We start from the raw sequence: 20,367 nt of genomic DNA on the forward strand, positions 1-20,367 counted from the left end.
ACCCGCCTCCTCCGCTTCCCCGGCCCGGCCCCTGCCACGCTTTAGCTTTCAAGAACCCGGGGGGCGGGCCCGGGAAATCGCCCGCTCGCTGGACTCTGCCGCCTAGAGGCCGAGTGGGACCGCAGTCGTGCAAGGGGGCGTGGGCTTGTAGGCTAGGAGGCCTGCGCCTTTAAGGGGCGGGGTTGCGTCTGCTGTGGCGGAAACGGATTTGCTGAGAGGAGTCCCCGGAAGTGATGCACGGAGAAGCCCACGTGTAGGGTTCCACTCCACATGGCTGTGCTCCTGAAGACGTTGGTGCATCCCCGGAGGCCCCCGGCGGCCTTGGGTCGCGACCCCCTGGGACGGCGCGAGGCCAGCCTGGGCACTCATGCCGGGGCTGCGGTGCGAGTGCGGTTCGCCCCCAGCCCCACAGGTAACCTTGGCGGACGTGACGCTGCAGGCCGAGGCCCACCGTCTCTTGCCCGCCCCCCGAACGTTCCGAGCGAATCCCTTCCGGTGGAGTCAGACTGGGCGGGCAGTGCGGCCTCATTATACAGAGGCAGAAATGGGTTTACGAGCGGAAATTTTCCGCATTGCCAGGAATTTCGTGTTTATTGTACTGTACCATTTCTTTGGGCCCCTTTTTTCTTTTGTGTATATAGTAAATGTGTATTGAGTACAAAATGTTTTAGGCGCTGGGGTACAGTGGACATGGAGAAAGTAGGGCCCCCGCTCCCAAGAAGCCTACACGGTAGTGGCTGCAACAAACACATATAAAAATAACTAGTTTTAAACAGTCACGTGTGTCATGCGGAAAATGAAGCAGGGTAGGGGACTGGGGGTTGGGTAGGATGCTCAAGGATGCCTTGCTGAGGAGGTGACATAAGAGCTGAGAACCAGATAACAAGAAGGAGCTAGGTATGTGAAATCTATAGAAGGAATCTTCTGGGCAGAGGAAATTGGAGATACAAAGGCCCTGTGATTAGTGTTGGAGCCTAGCAAACCAGGGAGTTAGCCAGGGGCCCATTGTGTATACCCTAGCGGCGATCTTGTCAGGGCCTCCGCACCAGTTCCCCAAATTCTTTTCTCACCAAGGCAACCTGCTTGCCCTCTTCACACCAAGCATGCCTCTCATTCTGAACTCCAGGGTCACAAAGCTACCTTTGTGGCAAGATCTCAGCTACACAGAGTGACAGGGGTCTTTCTCGGCAGGCAGTATCGTGTAGAGCATGCTTCTCAAACCACCCCTGGTGAAAGGACTGGTTTCTGATTTCCAGTCAATTATGGACCAATACTTTAATAAAATCAATATAAAGAAATTAGTAGAAAAAGGAAACTAGTAAATGCATACAAAATATGAGACTTTCTTTTTATTGAATTCAACAGATATAAAGTTATTCTGTCAAATAGCTGTCAACTTGGTTGGGAACTGCCAACAGTTTGCAGACAAGCTCTGGTTTGGGTGCCAAGGCCTGGAATTGTCTGGGCCCAAATTTCTGGCCTTGCCACTTCCTATCTGTGTGGCTTGAGAAAATCATTTAACCTCTCTGAACCTCTGAGTTTTACCATCTGTCAAACAGGGCTGGTAATAGTACCTGCCTCATGGTTTGAGCTAATGCAGCTGAGGCACTGGGTAAGGACTGATACTCATGGAAAGCACTTAATAAGCAGAAGGCTCCATTATGATGATTTTAATTCTCCTTTCCTTGCTGATCTGTGGGAAAAGCCCATGTTGGAAAGGCTGTTGACTACAGGTAGAAGAATGTTAGATCATTATAATAACTAAAATAAATAGGGTACTCTGGTCAGCATTTATGCCTCACAGCAACCTTGCAAGGAAGGTTTCTATTTTTTGTTGTTAATCTCTCTAACAAATTAAGAAGTTGATGCACACAAAAGTCAAGTAGAGTGCCCAAGGGGTAGCAGAATTTGAATCAAGGTCTATTTGATCTAAAAGGTCTTGCTTTCAACTATTGGACCCCTGTCCTCTATCTTGGGGACCTCTGGTTTTGTGGTGGCCTTGTAACTAGCTGAAGGTCACATACATAATCAGTGTTGAGCTGGAGTCTACCTGACTCCAGAGAAGCATTTCCTATCCCGTGCTGCCTCCTGTACTTGGAGATGCAGACAAGCTCATTGTGGAGACAGGGCCGTAGCCTGGCCCAAAGAAGGAAGGGTAAGGGGGGAAATGACAGCCCTGGGAAAACTGTTCACTTTAACTTTTCAGTCAGGAATGATGAAAAAGTAAAATATCAAGAATTTAAACTTGGGTGAAGAGAAATACAGTGGCATCAAATATTACTTTTGGTTAGTATCTAAAGCCAGCACTTAAAGTGTCAGGTAGACAAAATTTAAAATGTATGATGTGGATAGTCACGTACAGTGCATAGAGAGTATGGGCAAAATGTAATTTTACAGTACTTTTTTTTTTCAGTACTTTTAATTAGTAATTAATTTTTTTTTTTTGCCCAAGGACTTCACTGAATTTGCATAAGTTAGATGCGCGTGTGATGTAGCTTCACTGAATAACTGTCTGCTTCTCCTTTGGGTGAAATTTGGCTTAAGGCAAATGTCAGAGTAGAATGATGGGTGCAGTTGGGGAGATTTGGAGCCATTTTACCCAATGACATGCTCCAAAACTTCAGTGTTCTTCCACTTCCAGGATGAGGGTAAATGAGTCAACCAGCCCAGTCCTCTTCTGTGGCAACCTGCCTGCCTGGGTGCCTGACGGGGAGATGGGACAGGGTAGCGCCATTTCTTAGACTTTGATGTTCCCTGAGACCTTGTGTCACAAACAGAACTTACTTGCCCCTTGTCTTCCCCATCTTGTCTGAGCTGTTCTCTTCTTCCGCCAGGCTTCTTGCACCTGGGCGGCCTCCGCACTGCCTTGTACAACTACATCTTTGCCAAGAAGCATGGAGGGAGCTTCATCCTGAGGCTGGAGGACACGGATCAGACCCGCCTTGTGCCTGGGGCGGCGGAGAATATAGAGGACATGCTGGAGTGGGCAGGTGAGGCTGGCAGCGAGAGGCCCCTTCTTCAAGGAGGGAGCAGGGAGCAGGAAAAGGAGCCTGAAGGCTTTCTCACATGGCCCAGGGTGGAGAACACGGAGTCCCTGGAGGGAGTCCCTGGGGGAATGAGTACATTTGTGCTGCCTGGGGTGGCAGGTTCCACCTGGAAAGATGCTGAAGTTCCCGGCGGGGGGGTGGCGGGGGGGTGGAATAAAAAGCTCCAAGGTTGTTTTGAGATTCTTGTTTTTATCTCAGAATCTCACTTCCTACTGGGAGCAGGCAGGAAACACAGGCCAAGTGGAAGATGGAGCGGGAGTCTCCAGGGGTGTGGTAAGCCCGAGAAAGTGCCAGCCCTGTTGATGTGGGAATCCTGGCCCAGCTTGTCAAATCTTCTGATTTCCAGGAGGAGCCCGAACTCCGGGGTTTGGTTTTTGTTTTTTTTTTTTTGCGGTACGTGGGCCTCTCACCGTTGTGGCCTCTCCCGTTGTGGAGCACAGGCTCTGGATGCGCAGGCTCAGTGGCCATGGCTCATGGGCCCAGCCGCTCCGCGGCATGTGGGATCTTCCCGGACCGGGGCACGAACCCACATCCCCTGCATCGGCAGGCGGACTCTCAACCACTGCGCCACCAGGGAAGCCCTGCGGGGTTTTGTTTTGTTTTGTTTTTTTTTGATGACTACTTCCCATTGTTAAATCTGAGCTCAGATTTTTTTTTTTTTTAAACCACATTGTATGAGCCAAACAAAACACGTGCAGCTTCTTAAGTCAGTCTCTTTAAGGGAAGTTTAACCCTGAGGCCAGCTCAGCTCAGGGAGGACGAGGAGGAGTGTATGTGTGTTGCCCAGGTCAGTAGCTGCCTTCCTGTCGGAACAGGTATGACTATTTAAGCTCGCCAAGGGAAAATGCCAAAAACACCAAGTCTGTCTTGACATGTGTATTCTAGTCTCAGGTAAATCATTAACTAAATTCTGGGTTCCTGAAGGACAAAAACTGATTTCATTTCTGTCCTCTACTGTAGAAGGTTGTAGCAGAAACTCAGTTGAGATTAGTTGAATAAAAGAATTCATGCAGGGCTTCCCTGGTGGCACAGCGGTTGAGAGTCCGCCTGCCGATGCAGGGGACACGGGTTCGTGCCCCGGTCCGGGAAGATCCCACATGCCGCGGAGCGGCTAGGCCCGTGAGCCATGGCCACTGAGCCTGCGCATCCGGAGCCTGTGCTCTGCAACGGGAGAGGCCACGACAGTGAGAGGCCCGTGTACCGCAAAAAAAAAAAAAGAATTCATGCACCAACGTCACTTACTGTGGTCCAGGTAGTGGTAGTGTTCAAGCATGGAACCAAGACCCTGCACTCAGTAAGTAGGGGAAGACAGATAAATAACAGGTGAATTCATTCTTACTACAATATTAAGTGATGATAAGTGATGTGGAGGGAAGGGTAGCAGGGGAGGAAACCAGCAAGGAGCAGGTCTTGGAGATGGGGGGGGCTTCCCCAGGGAGGGAACAGTAGAGCAGAGAGTTGCACAAAGTGAGGGGCCGGCCCTCTGGTTACCTAGGGGGAGAATGCTCAAAGCAGTGGGAATAGCAGATGCAAAGGCCCTGTAGAAGCTTAGCGCTGGGTGTATTTGAGGAGCAGCCAGGAAGCCAGTGTGGCCCAAGCACGGTGAGGTAAGCAGAGGACCTGGAGACGTGAGGACAGGGAGGTTGGCAGGAGCCCATGATTGGCCACATGGCGTGGAGCACCTGCTACACCGTGCTAGGCACGAGGGTACCGTGATGAGCAAGACTGCCTGGTGCGTCCTGCCCCATGGAGCCCCCAGCTCGGCACAACGGTGTGAGCCTTCTGGTGAGGCAGAGGGCAGGGATCCACACCCCAGGTGGCTGAGTTCTGGAGCTTCTCGCTTTGGGCCTCGGTATGTAATTTACATAGGGTGACATTTACCATTTCAAAGTGGTCTTTAGTATATTCACTGAGTTGTATATCCACCACCACTCTCTAATTCCAGAACATTTCCATCACCCCAAGACGAAACCCTGCACCAGGCACTCCCTATTCCTCCTTCCCTCCTGCCCCTGGCAATCACTAACCTACTTCCTGTCTCTGTGGTTTGCCTATTTGGGACATTTCATTTTATGTCTGGCTTACACTTAGCATAAGGTTCGTGTATGTTGTAGCACGAATCGGTTCTTCTTTCCCGTTTATGACCAAACAATATTCATTGTATGGAAATACCACTTTTTACTTATCCATTCGTCAGTGATTGGGCATTTGGATTGTTTCTACTTTTTGGTTATGATGAGTAAAACTGCCGTGAACGTTTACATACTATTTTTTATGTGAATCTGTTTTCAGTTTTCCTAGTGGAGTCTCTCTTAAACCCTGGAGCATTCCAAATGCTGGACACGTTAAGGGTAGATCAGGAAGGGAACCCCAGATGCACCTAACCCACCCCCCCCTTCTCTGACAAATGAAGAAATACCAATACCAACAGTACCAACGGTGGTCACCGCCAGGACCTACTGAGCACTGAGACGTGCCAGGCAAGGCGCCGAACCCTTCCCGTAGGCCATCCTGTTCCAGCCTCGTGATGACCCTCGGGAGAAAGTAAATGTTTGTTTCCTTTTTTCGTAAAGGAGGAAATGGAGGCTCTGACAGGCGTCTTGCCTGGCCTCAGAGCTGGCGTCAGAGCTGGCCAGTGCATTTGAACCCAGGCCCCTCAGCCTCCAGTTTGTGTGATGTCGGGTGTGCAGGGTTAGCCCTGTCCTCATCTTCCTAATTCGTTTGAAAGCCATTTCAGGGCAGAAACGCCATCATCCAGCTCTTCTGTGTCCACCCTGCCTCTCCCGGAAGCGTTTATAAGTTAAATCTATCCTTTCTGACCTGAGGAAACCAGACCTGGGGTTGGCAGTTTCACTTATAATAGGTCACATTTAATCTAACAGCATATGTTGCAGCTGTTCTACATGAAGCCATTGCACTAAGCACTGCGTAAGCACTGGTGCGTTTACGTCTCGGTCACTCTGCACAGTAGACTCTCAGCTCCACTTTTCAGAGAAGGAAACCGAGGCTTAGAAAGGCTAAGAAATGCAAGAGGCAGTCCACCAAGTGGTTAAGAGTGCGGACTTGGGGCCAGCTAGCCTGGCTTTGGTCCTTGGCCAGGTGACGTAACACAGCCCCTCTATGCCCCCATGTCCTCCTTACTGAATGGGGGTAATAACGGCCCCTACTGGGTGGGGTGGTTTTGAGCTTTAACAGCGATCACAAAACATAAAAGCAGCCTGGAAGGTGCATGGCACTATCCCTCGTGACAGCCAGTCGGGCAGGGCCAGGAGCCCAGCCAGGCTGAATGGGCTGTCCCTGAACCACGCTTCTCCCAAGTCTGCTGTTCCAGGCCTGCTGGCTTCTCCCTCCCCGGGGCAAGGATGGAGGGAGAGGACGTGCCTGTAAGGGCATGGACCGTGGAACCAGTGCACCTCCATCCAACTCCTTATCCACCAGCCACATGACCTTGAGCGTTAACCTCTCTGTGCTTTAACTCTTCATCTGGAAAAGGGAAATCATAAGAGTAACAGCCTCATGGATTGTCAGGAGGGTTAGAAGCTTTGCTGTATGTGTAAAGTGCTTACAACAGTGCCTGGGAACCAGTGTCTCGTGCATCGTAGTTACTACCGTTTGGTGATTATTCTCTTCCTGTGTTGTAGGCATCCCCCCTGACGAGAGCCCCCGCCGGGGAGGTCCTGCAGGGCCCTACCTCCAGTCTCAGCGACTTGCGCTCTACGCCCAGGCCACCGAAGCTCTGCTGAAGAGCGGCGCTGCGTACCCATGTTTCTGCTCACCCCAGCGGCTGGAACTCCTGAAGAGGGAGGCCCTAAGGAACCGCCAGACACCCCGGTGAGAGCCCCAGCCTGTCACGGGTGCCTCCCCAGGGGTGGATGTGTTCGTTAGCTCTTGCTGTGTAACAGATTATCCCCAACTGGCTTATCTCAGGGTTTCTGTGGGTCAGGTTTGGGCACAGCTTAGCTGGCTCCTTTGTCTTAGGGTTGCTCTCAAAGCTGCATCAAGGTCTTGGCCAGGCTTGCAGTTACCTCGAGGCTGGACTCTCAAAGGATCTGCCTCCATCCCTCTCCGAGGCTGTTGCCTGGAGGCATCTGTTCCTGGCCATGTGGGCCTCTCCACAGGGCAGCTCACAGCTTGGCAGCTGGCTTTCCTCAGGGCGAGCCAGGGAGAAGGCAGGGGAGAGCAAGGAAGGTGGAAGCTGCAGCTTCTGCATAACCTAATCGGGGAAGTGACATCTCACGGCTGTGTCGTGCTCTGTGCATCAGAAGGAAGTCACTAGGTCCAGCCCACGCTCAAGGGCCGGGAGGACACGGGAAAAACACCATGAGGCGGGGATCACTGGGGCCGTGTCAGCTCTGCCTGCCACATTGGGCCTCAGGCATGTAAAGTCATTTAAATTATTTCTTATTTTGAATCAGTAAAATTTGCCTCACGTCCAGAAAGATGTATGTGCAAAGATCTCTCCCAGCCCTAGCTCTCGCTCCCCGATTCCCTCTCCAGAGACAATTGGTTTTAGAACTTTCTTATCTCTCCTCCAGAGACACGCAGTGCATACACTGAGGAACGCATATTGGTTCTCTTCCTCCCCACTCTAATGGTAGCCCACGAGATACGTGTCATGCAGTTTACAGATCCCACTTACTGTCTTGAGGATCGGTCTGTATGAGTCCGTAAATTTTCCTCTGCTTGCATAGTATTCCATCACAGGGCTGTATCATCACTCACCTGATCAGTTCTTTCCTAATGAACATTTATGTTGTCTCTAATCTTTTGTTACTAAAAAAAGGGAGTGGTGATGAATAATGTTGACGTACATCATTTGGCACATGTGCAATGTGTTTGTTGGATCACCTCCCTAGAGTTGGAATTGCAGGTCAATTTATAGCTTTGATAGGTACTGTCTAGTGGCCCTCTACTAGCTTGTACTCCCATCAGCATCATAACATTCAAGTTCCAGTTTCAGTGAACTATTTGGACAAGGGCTTGGATGTTCATACAAGGTCGCGCCATCCGCTGCAGCATTGCTTTTTTAATCATAAATGGTCTACTTGCCCATTGACAGAAGATAATGTTTTAAAATTACGATCATACCCTATCCTGGATCCATACAGCCATTTATTTATTTATCTTATACATTTATTTATTTTTATAAATTTATTTATTTTTGGCTGCATTGGGTCTTCTTTGCTGCGTGCGGGCTTTCTCTAGTTGTGGCGAGCGGGGGCTACTCTTCATTGCAGTGCACGGGCTTCTCATTGCAGTGGCTTCTCTAGTTGCGGAGCACGGGCTCTAGGCGCGTGGGCTCCAGTAGTTGCAGCACACGGGCTCAGTAGTTGTGCCTCGCAGGCTTTAGAGCGCAGGCTCAGTAGTTGTGGCGCACGGGCTTAGTTGCTCCACAGCATGTGGGATCTTTCCAGACCGGGGCTCGAACCCGTGTCCCCTGCATTGGCAGGCGGATTCTTAACCACTGCGCCACCAGGGAAGTCCCATACAGCCATTTACGATGGAACATTTAGCTCAGTGTCAAGGATAGTACTTACAAGTGTTACATTTGTGTATCATTTAGGACGCTTTTGGGAGCAAGTGACAAATACTCTGTTAAAGAGGAACAGACCAGAGCTTCTCAACTTTAATGTGCGGAAGAATCACCTGAGGGTCTAGTTAACAGGCAGCTTCTGATTTAGCAGGTCCAGGGTGGGTCCAGCAGGTCCTGAGATGCTGCATTTCTGACAAGCTCCCAGGTGAGGCTGACGCTGGAGGTCCACAGACCACACTTTGAGTAGCCAAAGCATAAACCACATAGACATTCATCTTCTCCTCCTGCAGAAGTCTGCAGGTGGGTGACTCCAGGATGAAGCCAGCAGCTTTGAGGAGGCGGGACTGTATTGTGGCCTGTTGCTGCCTCCCTTGCCGCCCCCTCCCCCATCAGTTACAAGTGGCTGCAGCCACCGTGTGGCTCGCCCTCCTCTCACTTAGAGAGGAAATCTCTCCCAGAACCTTCATCCTCCGCTACCTCACAAGCATGCTTTTTTTTGAATCTCAGTGATGGGTCAATGCTTTAGGGGAATGAGATTGCATGCTTGTCAAAACCAGTCATGATTCACCCCCTTGGGTGACACTTGACGTTTCCTCATTAGTAAGGAAGAAGGGAAACAGGCTTGTGACTGCTGTGCTATGTTATCTCACTTAGTTCTCCCACGCAATAACCTTATTATCCCCATTCAAGACTGAGGAGACAGCTGTAAGAGGTAAATGGCTTGCCCAGGGTCATACAGTTATCAGAGGCAAAGGTAGGGCTCACGCCCGCCACCAGTACTCTTAGCAACTCTTAGTTACTGTGCTGCTCTGCTTCCCAACAGGTATGACAATCGGTGCCGGAGCCTGAGCGAGGCGCAGGTGGCCCAGAAGCTGGCCAAAGACCCCAAGCCTGCCATCCGCTTCCACCTGGAGGGGGAGGCACCAGCCTTCCAGGACTTGGTGTATGGCTGGAATCGGCATGAGGTGGCCAGTGTGGAGGGGGACCCAGTCATCCTGAAGAGCGACGGCTTCCCCACCTACCACCTGGCCTGTGTGGTGGACGACCACCACATGGGCATCAGCCACGTGCTGCGGGGCTCCGAGTGGCTGGTCTCCACCTCCAAGCATCTACTCCTCTACCAGGCCCTGGGCTGGCAGCCCCCGCACTTTGCCCACCTGCCCCTGCTCCTCAACAGGGATGGCAGCAAGCTGTCCAAGAGGCAAGGGGACATCTTCCTGGAGCATTTTGCTGCCGCCGGCTTCCTGCCGGATGCCTTGCTCGATATCATCACCAACTGCGGCTCAGGGTTTGCAGGTACCCACTCCCCAAGAGGTCCTGGTGGGACCATAGCAGTGAAGAGCCGGGGCCTTGGGTCAGGCCGCCTGGCCTTCAGTCCCAGCTGTGCCGCCCACTGGCCATGTGATCTTACACAAGTTCCTTCTCTTATTTGACAAGTGTTTATTGAGCCAGACAACGTGTTACGTGCTTGGGGCTACAATGGTGAACAAGGTAGATGTAATCCCTGCCCTCAAGGATGTAATGATCTGTGAGCCTCGGTTGCCTCATCTGTAGAATGGGCTAGGTGTCCACCTCACAGGGTTAAGTTAGGGTTCACTGAGCTCCTAACTGTGAGGCACCAGCACAGTATCTGCCACAGAATAGCACAGAAATTACAGATCCTGTGATTATTGTAATTACATTATTAATAGCAGTACAAGTAGGTACTCTGAAAGTATTACTGGTATTACTATGACCCTAGTTTATTCCAAGCTGACCAAAGACTTAGGGCCCACATCTTGATGGTGCACAAAATAGGATGACCTTTTGGAGGGGGAACGATTTCTGAACATGTGGCCAGAGTCTGCTTCCTGCTTTTTCTGCCCGTATCTCATTTAAGCCTTAAAATATCCTTGAGGGGTATTTATTATCCCCAGTGTTTGTTAGAAGCTTGCAAGGCTCAGAGAGATTGAGTAACTTGCCGAAGTCACACAGCTAGTGAGGGCCGTGGCAGAGGCTCAAGCCTAACCAGGATGCCCACTGACTGCGTGGGATGGGGCCACTGCTCGTGAGAAGCAGCTCGTGGCTCAGCTCTTCTCACTCTGGCTGCACCTTGGAATCCACCAGGAAGCTTGTAAAATACAGTCCTGCTCAGACCCCATCCAAAACCAGTCGAGTCAGGATCCCTGGGGCGCAGCCAGGCAGTGAGCAGGCTCTTCTTGCAGCTCGTGTCTTTGAGGGCAGTGAGGGTTGACTTAGCCGGATTGTTTTCAAGCTTTTTTTTCTTTAGTGACAGAACCCTTTCTGCAAATGAAAGCTCACTCGGGCCCTTGATACATAAAATAACTAGAAGTCGAATCTGTTCGGGCAGCCTCCCTTGTGATTGACAGTGGAATGGCCGGGTGGGGGGGCGGGTGCTGAGCAGCTCGGCCTGCCTCACTTGCAGAGAACCGGATGGGCAGGACCTTGCCAGAGCTGATCACACAGTTTGACCTGACCCGGGTCACCTGCCACTCGGCCCTGCTGGACCTGGAGAAGCTCCCAGAATTCAACAGGTGAGCGGGAAATCTGGAGCACCCCCAGGAGAAAAGGGCTCACCGACTGATGCTGGGTCCCCACGGTGGAAGGTCTAGCAGGCTCTGGAGTCACACACACTTGATTTTGACTATGGGCTCAGGTGTCTAGTGCCATGTGACCACAGGTAAGTCACCTAACCTCCTCAAGCCTCTGTTTTCTCTTCTCTAAAATGGGGCTAATAACAGAACTCACCTTAGGCGATTGTTCAGTTAAATTAAGCCTCAAACTATTTTGCACATAGAAAGTGCTGAGTAAAATGGCAGGTACGGTTTTTGTAGTCACCATTATTCCTGTTCAGCCCCTCCCCAACCCAGCCAACACAGTAACTGAGTGCTGTCTCATGGCGTCTGTTTTACATTTCAAGTAGTTCTTCCCTGCGAAACCTCCAGCCACAGTTACAGTTCGGATCACTGTTGCCACGTCTCAGGCTAAGGGCATTGGACGGAAAGCCAGAAGACAGGTCCGTACTTAGGGGCCAGGGACTCTTTGATGCCTTCTCTTGAGCCTTGGTTTGGGGGCAGGCTCTTCTCGGTGCCTTATGGCATGAGCCCAGGGGATTCACATCGACTGCGGGTGTGTCAAGGATGTTACTTCATGTACTTCCCGTATCAGACCTAAGGTCAGTTGTATGATTTTGCCCTATTGTGCATATGAGGAGAGCAAGATGTCAGGAAGTTGAATAACCATCCCAAGTTCAAGTTCACAGTAATGGTGGGCATCTTTTTTTTTTTTAATTTTATTTTTATTTATTTATTTTTGGCTGCGTTGGGTCTTCGTTGCGGTGCGTGGACTTCTCGTTGCGGTGGCTTCTCGTTGTGGGGCACGGGCTCTAGGTGCATGGGCTTCAGTAGTTGTGGCACACAGGCTCAGTAGTTGCGGCTCATGGGCTCTAGAGCACAGGCTCAGTAGTTGTGGCGCACAGGCTTAGTTGCTCCACGGCATGTGGGATCTTCCCGGGATCGAACAGGGATTGACAGGGATCCAACTCCTGTCCCCTGCGTTGGCAGGCAGATTCTTAACCACTGTGAGTGGGCATCTCTTGAGTGGGGCATTCAGGAGCAAACAGCGTGCACATTGAATGCAGCCTGTTCTCTACCTTTCTTATCATGGAGAAAGCTATATCCCTGGGAGAAATGGAGTCAGAACAGGGGAGATACTTTGTGACCTATTCAGTCCTCCGCAAAGCATGAGGGGGAGCCAGAGGGAGACAGCGGTGGGCTTTTGCTTGGGATAGATGCCCTCAGTTTTTGTGCAGCCGAAGCTGTTCTCTTTAGTTGTTTCTGTAATCAAGCCACTGCTATGATTATTTCAGTGACAGTCGTAAAGATAGTAGTTGTCATGGCAGTACTAGTGGTGTGGTGGAGATAGTGATAGTAACTAACATTTATCTAGCACTCGCTATGTCCCAGGCCAGGGACTATCTCAAGCCTGATTTCTTTCTTCCCACTGTCTCATCTAACTACTAAGGAGATCCTAGGAACAGTTTCAGTACCAGTTGCGTGTGATTTCTCTTCATTCGTTTTAGAAAGTGATGTTTTGGGGCCAGTGAGTGCTCCAGATTGCTTCCCAGACGGTCTCATCCTTCCACCCTCTGTTCAGACTCCCTGCCCGTCTCCAACTGCCGGGTGTGGCAGTAACGCAGGCCTTGTGCTCAGTGCTTTACAGACAGCTCCTCGTTTGCCCAGCGCCCTGTAAGGGAGGCCCCGTTGTTCCCACAGTAACAGACGAGCACCCTGAGCTCCAAATGGTTGTGTAAGTTGCTGCAGACCTCTGGCAAAGCTGGCTTCACCCACAGGCCTGTGCAATCTCAGAGCCCATGAGATGATCACCAGTCTCTTGCTGCCTGCCTTTCTTCTATGTCAGGGACAGGGGGCCAAGCACCTACGGAATGGCCCTCAGCCCCTCACTGCTCGCTTTCTTGGGTCCCTCCAGTCCTGCTGGGGACAGGGTGAGGGCAGCCCAGAGACAGGACTGGCAGGGCCTGGTTTGAGGCTTGGAGTCTTAGAGGCTTTGCTGCTTCTGAAGGAGGGAACAAGGCAGTTAGAAGAATTCTGAAAAGGGGAAAATTTGACCTGACAGGAAAACTTGAGCTTTTTAACTGTGAGCCGTGAATTCAGAGAACTCTGCCGTCTGGACGTGGCTTTGAATCCTAGAAATCCATATTCTCGACGTCTGCCCTTTTGCTCCAGAGCCCCACGCTTCGAACTCTGCGAGGAGGCAGGCACCCCCGGGTTCTGCTTTGTAAACTCAGGTGCCTTTCGAGGCCAGGCAGGTAGCTCAGAGGAGGGCGGCGGGCCAGGTGGGAGGCCCTGGGGAGCAGAGGGACGGGCAGAGCTTTGGCACCCTCCTCTCTGCTCCAGCTGGAAGGTGTCATTCTTCAAACCCCACCCACTCCCCTGGGGAAGAGGGTTGTCTGGGCTGGAGATGCCCGTGGCAGGACGGTCCCTTGGCTTCCCTGGCAGGCTGCACCTCTGCCGGCTGGTGAGCGATGAGACCCAGAGACGCCAGCTGGTGGGGAAGCTGCAGGCTCTCGTGGAGGAGGCATTCGGGAGCCAGCTGCAAGACAGGCATGTGCTGGACGCAGCCTATGTGGAGAGGATCATCCTGCTGAGACAGGTGTGGTGTCGGGAGCTCGGGAGGGCCCAGGGAGCGGGTGGCACCCCACTCCTCCCCCTCCCGCTGCGTCAGAGCCCCATCCCAGTGCGTTCAGTGACCGCCTCTTCCCCCAGGGCCACATTTGCCGCCTGCAGGATTTGATCTCCCCAGCGTACTCCTACCTGTGGACTCGCCCTGCTGTGGGTCGAGCGCAGCTGGGCGCCGTCTCGGAGAAGGTGGACATCATTGCCAAGCGTGTGCTGGGGTGAGTGTCCGCAGGCTGAGTTCAGGGTTCTGCACCTCCCTTCCCTCTCTCCCCACCAGGGCCCCCTTCACTCCAGGGCTCGGCTGTCAGGCGTGCAGTACAACCCCAGAGCTAGCGAGAGGTTCTCGGTGAGACGATCCTCACGGCTCTCTTGGCGGAAGGGCTGACCCTGAGGAGCCCGGGCTCTCCCGGGAAGAGGCGGTGGTCTGGCACTGGGATCGGACCCACCTGGGTTCCGTTCCCGCCCCACCCCTCGCTGGCCCAGTTAGTTCACCTGCCCAGGGGACTTCGATCTGTCCAAGTGACTGCACGTCCTTGAGCTTCCATTTCCTCACCTATAGGGTGGAGATGATACTAGATCTTATTTTAACAGTAGCAGAACTCTCCAAATTACGAGGGCACAAAGTGCAACCAAAACGGACTTAAGCAAGGGGGGGAATGATTGGTGTATGTAATTGCAGAGGCTAGGAGAAGGGCCAACTTGAGGTCCAGCTTAAAGCAGGGGCCAAAAATATGGCACCAAGACCTAATTTCTCCCTCTGTCCCTTTGACTTTCTCCCCCACACTCCTCCACACCCGCTACTCCTTCTGCAGGGGTTCTGTATCGGGTAGATGGAGTATGGGATGCCCTGCCAGACAAGACAAGCGCCTTTCTCCCTTACCTGCATCCAGAGCAGGCAGTTTGGGCTGAAGAGCTTTCTCCACATCTCCAGGGTCCTGTCATCCCTGGGTTTTGCTCTTGTCCCCATGGTCCGTGGTGGCTCACAATTCAGCCAGAGGAGGAAGGAGGAAAGGGAGAGGGGGACGGGATACTCCTCCCACTTAGGGACTTGACTTAAAAGTGACACACTTGTTTCCACCCGCATCCCGCTGGCCCGAACGCCTGTCTTACGGCCACTCCAAGCTACAAGGGAGTCTGGAAAATGTAGTTTTTACCTTGGGGGCCAGGTGCCCATCTGAAAATTGTGTCAGTACACATGAGAGGGAGAAAGGATACCGGGGGTCAAAAGCAGCCTCTCTCACAGTCTCCACTGTGGTGGTAAGACAGCAAAACCTTAGCCTCCGGCTCCAGCTGTGTCCTGAGATTCACTCTGATGGGGCCTGATTGGCCTGGTTTTTCTGTCTCCGAACTAGTCACTGAGGCCTGGAGAATGCGATGTGCTGACCGGCTTAGGTTAGGTCATACGTGGGACCCTGAGTGCCCCCCCCCCCGCCCAGCCAAAGCACATGGGCTGAGGATGGAGCCGGGTAGTTCCACAGGGAGAGTTAGGGCCTGTGGAGAGAGTTATAAAGATTAAATTAGGGCTTCCCTGGTGGTGCAGTGGTTGAGAGTCCGCCTGCCGATGCAGGGGACACGGGTTCGAGCCCCGGTCCGGGAAGATCCCACATGCCGCGGAGCGGCTGGGCCCGTGAGCTATGGCCGCTGAGCCTGTGCATCCAGAGCCTGTGCTCCGCAACGGGAGAGGCCACAACAGTGAGAGGCCCGCGTACCGCAAAAAAAAAAAAAAAAAAAAAAAAAGATTAAATTAGATAATAATAGCAAACACTCGTGTGGGTTTGCTTACACATGTGCCTACAAAGTGCTGTGTTATATATCATATACGTTAGATGTGTACACGGATATGTGTGCATGCTATGTGTGTGTGTATACACTTGAATTCAGAGCGACCTAATAAAGGAACTACTATTGTTAGCCCCATTTTAACAGGTGAGGAAATCAAGGCACAAAGAGGTTAAGTAACTTGTCTAAAATAATACAGCTAGTAAATCGAAGGAGCAGGAATTGAGACTCAAGCTGGCTGGGGCGAGAGACCGTATGTCCAATCATATTCTCTATTGTTTATCCTTGGTGTAAAGTACTTGGACAGCCCCTGATAACAAGCAGTCATCACAAGTCTTCCCTCCTACTCAGCCCCCAACAGAAAGGCAGTCCCAAACAGCAGTTTCCTTTGTGAAATGTCTGTGTATTCAAGGAAATGTGTATACAACTCCATTCTTCCAATTTAAAACTTAATTGTTATTAATACATTCAAACCTCTTGAACCTCTAGGTTTAAAACCTAGAAATTATTTTAAAAGGTATATATCAGGAGTCCCATTTTTAATCCTTGTCCCCTGTCTGCCCCATTCCAGAACCCTCTCTGGATGTTACTGCTATTCATAATTATATCTGAATAATCCTTATTTTTCAGCTTTTTTACACAAAAGGTACAATACAGGGAATTCTCTGGTGGTCCAGTGGTTAGGACTCAGTGCTTTCACTGCCAAGGGCCTGGGTTCAGTCCCTGATGGGCAACTAAGATCCTGCAAGCCGAGCAGTGTGGCCAAAAAAAAAAAAAAAAAAAAAAGTACGATACAATAACACTGTTGTCTTTGGGTGGGATTTTTGTTTTATTTTTATTTTTTTAGTGAAGTATAGTTGATTTATAATATTATGTTAGTTTCAAATGTACAACATAGTGATTCAGTATTTTTATAGATTATACTTCATTTAAAGTTTACAAAATAATGGCTGTATTTCCCTAAGTGTCTTTATGTGTTTTTTTGCTTGTTTGTCTGTTTGCTTTTCCCTTAACAGTTTATGTTTAGATCTGTCCAGGGCTTAGAAGAGCATCCTCATTCTTTTCTCAGCTACAGCTATTCCCTTTTTATACCACTTTACCATGATTTATATAATTCATCTCCTATTGATGGACATTTGGAATGCTTCCCAATTTTGTGGTTACAAACAATCACAGTGAGTAACCTTGAATAGACATCATTAAGCACCCTTACAAGTAAATCTCCAGGATAAATTCCCAAGAGGTATTATTAATAATAATACTCCCTTAATTTAGGACATTCCACATGAGGCTGTTAGTTCTAGTTCACTGGGCTAATGTCTTACCTCCCCACCCCTGCCATGGGATTAGATTTTAGAAACCCTCTGGGGCTCCCACTGAAGGCAGGAAAGCTGACGCCCAAATATTTAGAAGCTGCCGGATCTCTGGAAGTCCCTCTGTGCCCATGCCAAGGCCTGGACCAGCTCTAACATGTCCTGGCTGCCAGTGTTGGCTGCCTGGGGCCTGTCACTCTTTCACCAGCTCCTTGGCAGCCTGCTTCCCCACAGTGACATTGAGGAGTGTGTTTGTTTTTTCCCCACATTACATTTTTGGTTTTTTTTGAAGTATAGTTGATTTACAATGTGCTAATTTCTGCTATATAGCAAAGTGATTCAGTTATACATATTCTTTTCCATAGTCTTTTCCATTATGGTTTATCACAGGATATTGACTATAGTTTCCTGTGCTCTGTGGTAGGACCTTGTTGTTTATCCATTTTATATATAATGGTTTGCATCTGCTAGTCCTAAACTCCCAACCCTTCCCTCCCCCCACCCCGCCCACCCTTGGCAAGCACAGGTCTGTTCTCTATGTCTGTGAGTCTGTTTCTGGTTCGTAGATATGTTCCTTTGTGTCATATTTTAGATTCCACATGTAAGTGATATCATACGGTATTTGTCTCTTTCTGACTTACTTCACTTCGTATGATAATCCCTAGGTCCATCCATGTTGCTGCTAACCACATTACATTTTATATTTTCAGTATTTCCTCTTCTCCATTTCATAAATAGCAGCAATCATGTGGTCCGGTTTTAAGATGCAATACGAATGATTATGTTTCTCAAATTGAAACTGAATTGCTCAAGTGCTGGAGTGAGTAAGGAAATCTGCATTAAAAGGCTCTTTGTTCCAATTCCTCATGAACCCAGTCCCTGAGCCGGTAGCCTTCCACACTGAGCCGATGTGGGGAATGGAGTGTCTGGGCCCTTTCGGGAGCAGGTGGTGTCAGAGGTGGCGTCGAGGATCGTCTGCACTAGTGAAGATCTCCAGCCTCGGTCCCTCTTCCGTGTGGAATGACTCCCCCTTCCCTGCTCCCGTCTCTTGCTCTAACTCAGAATCAGGGCTGGGATGAAGTTTTTGCAAGTCCTGCTCTGACTAATTGGGGACTTTCTCTTGAGCTCAAACATGCTTTGGGGAGAGGGTCTCAGCTGGACTGCCAGGAAAGTGGGGAATGGTTGCTGGCCTGTTGTAGTTCCTTAAGTGTTTCATTTGTGGGTAAAGAATGGTTGTAGCAAGTTGGCGGCAGGGACATTACTGGAGCTGGGGTCTCCTGATTTCCTTCTTTCTGCTCTTCTCTGCTACATCCCCCAGAAGTCTTGAAGCTGTGTTTCAGATCATTTCCCAGAGGGCTTCATTCTTCCATCCTATGTGTAACCCAACCCTAAGTTTCTTTTTAGATCCTCTTGCAATGTCTCTGAGCTCTTGGATGTAATAAATATTAGCTAATATTTAACTTTTTAGTGAAATATAAGAGCCCATACTTTCAAGTACTTACCATCTGTTCAGGCAATGTACTTAGTGCTTTACAAGTTTTAACTTAGCCCCACCATAGCCCTGTGAGGTGCAGACACTATTATTATTCCCACTTTACAGGTGAGAAAACTGAGGCATGAAGATTACATGACACAGGTAGTAATCAGTAAATCCTCTTATGGTGTCCTCTTAGTTTCCCTATCTTATGCCCACTTGCTTGGATTCTCTGTGTTTGTAGTCTCTTGGTTGGTGTTTCTTCCCCAGCTAGGATGGGGATGGGGGTAGTAGATATCCCCCCACCCCCAAGGCAGGCTTGAACATTGGTTGTGCTGTTGATGTATATTGTAGCTGATGGATGATCTTCTGAAGTCCTCCCTTCCACCCACTTGCCACTGGCCCATGCTGGCCCCTTACAGACTGGCCCTCTTCTAGGCTTTTAGAAGGACCCGGTATGAGTTTAACTCAGGACATGCTGAACGGAGAACTGAAGAAGCTGTCAGAAGGTCTGGAAGGCACCAAACACAGTAACGTGATGAAGCTCCTCCGAGTGGCCCTCAGTGGACAGCTGGTGAGGCGGGTGGTGGGACTGTGCCCTGGAGCCCTCATTTATCCACTCAGCTAACATTCACTGGCAGCACTAAGCTCAGTCTGGGGGCTGCAAAGAGGAATGAAACGTGACCACCCCCTTCATTCAGTCATTCAACAGACAGTACTTCCTGAGTACCTACCATGTGTAAGCACCACGCTAGGTACAGTGGATACGGTAGTGAGTGAAACACATGTGCTCCCTGCCTTCATGGAGCTGGCAGTTGACTGGGGCTGTTGGACATACCAACCCAGCAAGAGCAGGCTTCTGGGACCCATCCTTAGAAATTAAAGCCCATAAAATGCAAACTCTGCTCCTTGGGATGCAGGCAGCAGTGCTGGGGTTGGCCTAGGGTGTAACTTCTGCAGACCAAGGCTGGGTGTTCATTCCTCAGGCATCTTAAGGCAATGTTTTCTCTTTTTGTTCTTAGCAAGGACCTCCTGTAGCTGAGATGATGTTGTCCTTGGGACCAAAGGAAGTGCGGGAACGAATACAGAAGGTGCTTTCCAGCTAGAGAGAAGGTGTGCAGGACAGCAGAGGTGGCCACAGGAACTGTACTCGTGGGACCTGCCCTCAGAGGGGAGGAGCAGGAGGCTTGGGGCCCATCGGAAGCTTGTGGAAGGAACCAAGAATGGACACAGAGCCTCTGGGTGCACAGGTGCATTTATGGCTCCACGCCAGGCCCATCCTTATCAGTTGGCCAGGGTCACCCAGCCCCCGTCACCTCCCTGACGCTGGAAAGGAAGGCCTCACGTATGGTTCTGACACCATAGTACACAGCAGAGGTTAGGAGCTGGCTCACTGAACAGTCACAGCTCATGTTTTAGTCTGCTCGGGCTGCCATGAAAAAATATCACAGAATGGTGGCTTAAATAACAGAAAATGATTTTCTCACAGTTGTGGAGGCCAGCAGTCCAAGATCAAGGTGTTGGCAGGTTTCGTTTCTCCTGAGGCCTTGCTCCTTGGTTTGCAGACGGCTGCCTTTTTGCTGTCTCCTCACTTGGCCTTCCCTCTGTGTGTGCCCTCGGTATCTCTGTCCAAAGGCCCTCTTAAGAGGACACCAGTCAGATTGGGTTAAGGCCCACCCTCACGGCCCAGTTTGAACTTACTCATTTCTTTAAAGGCCCTGTCTGCAAATTTGGTCACATTCTGAGGTACGGAGAGGTTAGGGCTTCACATGGGAGTTTTGAGGGGAACACAACTCAGCCCATGCATAACAGCTTGGCAGCAGCCTGGACTCCTGGGTCCCAGTTCTCGGGCCCAGTTTGACTTTGGTTTTGCGTTTTGTTCTATTTTTTAATAAATTTATTTATTTTGGGCTGTGTTGGGTCTTGGTTGCTGCGCACAGGCTTTCTCTGGTTGCGGCGAGCGGGGGCTACTCTTCGTTGTGGTGTACAGGCTTCTCATCGCAGTGGCTTCTCTTGTGGAGCA

General features: G+C 50.5%; 1 protein-coding gene across 4 annotated transcripts in view; it reads left to right on the top strand.

Moving 5' to 3' along the window:
• Nucleotides 1–237: 237 nt before the first annotated feature.
• Nucleotides 238–20,367, top strand: part of EARS2 (glutamyl-tRNA synthetase 2, mitochondrial) — a 29,123-nt gene continuing 8,993 nt past the window's right edge. The window contains exons 1-9 of one of the 4 annotated variants that reach the window (XR_014017699.1): nucleotides 238–412; nucleotides 2,835–2,990; nucleotides 6,689–6,878; nucleotides 9,404–9,876; nucleotides 11,006–11,114; nucleotides 13,599–13,752; nucleotides 13,866–13,996; nucleotides 18,783–18,918; nucleotides 19,367–19,594. Coding sequence is in view for 3 of the 4 variants with exons in the window: in XM_081257829.1 (XP_081113955.1) it covers nucleotides 271–412; nucleotides 2,835–2,990; nucleotides 6,689–6,878; nucleotides 9,404–9,876; nucleotides 11,006–11,114; nucleotides 13,599–13,752; nucleotides 13,866–13,996; nucleotides 18,783–18,918; nucleotides 19,367–19,450 (1,575 nt within the window). In the remaining variant the exon portion in view is untranslated. Of the gene's footprint in view, nucleotides 413–2,834; nucleotides 2,991–6,688; nucleotides 6,879–9,403; nucleotides 9,877–11,005; nucleotides 11,115–13,598; nucleotides 13,753–13,865; nucleotides 13,997–16,573; nucleotides 16,931–18,782; nucleotides 18,919–19,366; nucleotides 20,257–20,367 lie in introns of those variants that run through there. The other 3 variants (XM_081257829.1, XM_081257830.1, XM_081257831.1) reach the window with 3 other exon arrangements.

This window comes from Mesoplodon bidens (assembly GCF_964165515.1).
Source record: "Mesoplodon bidens genome assembly, chromosome: 15".
Taxonomy (NCBI): domain Eukaryota; kingdom Metazoa; phylum Chordata; class Mammalia; order Artiodactyla; family Ziphiidae; genus Mesoplodon; species Mesoplodon bidens.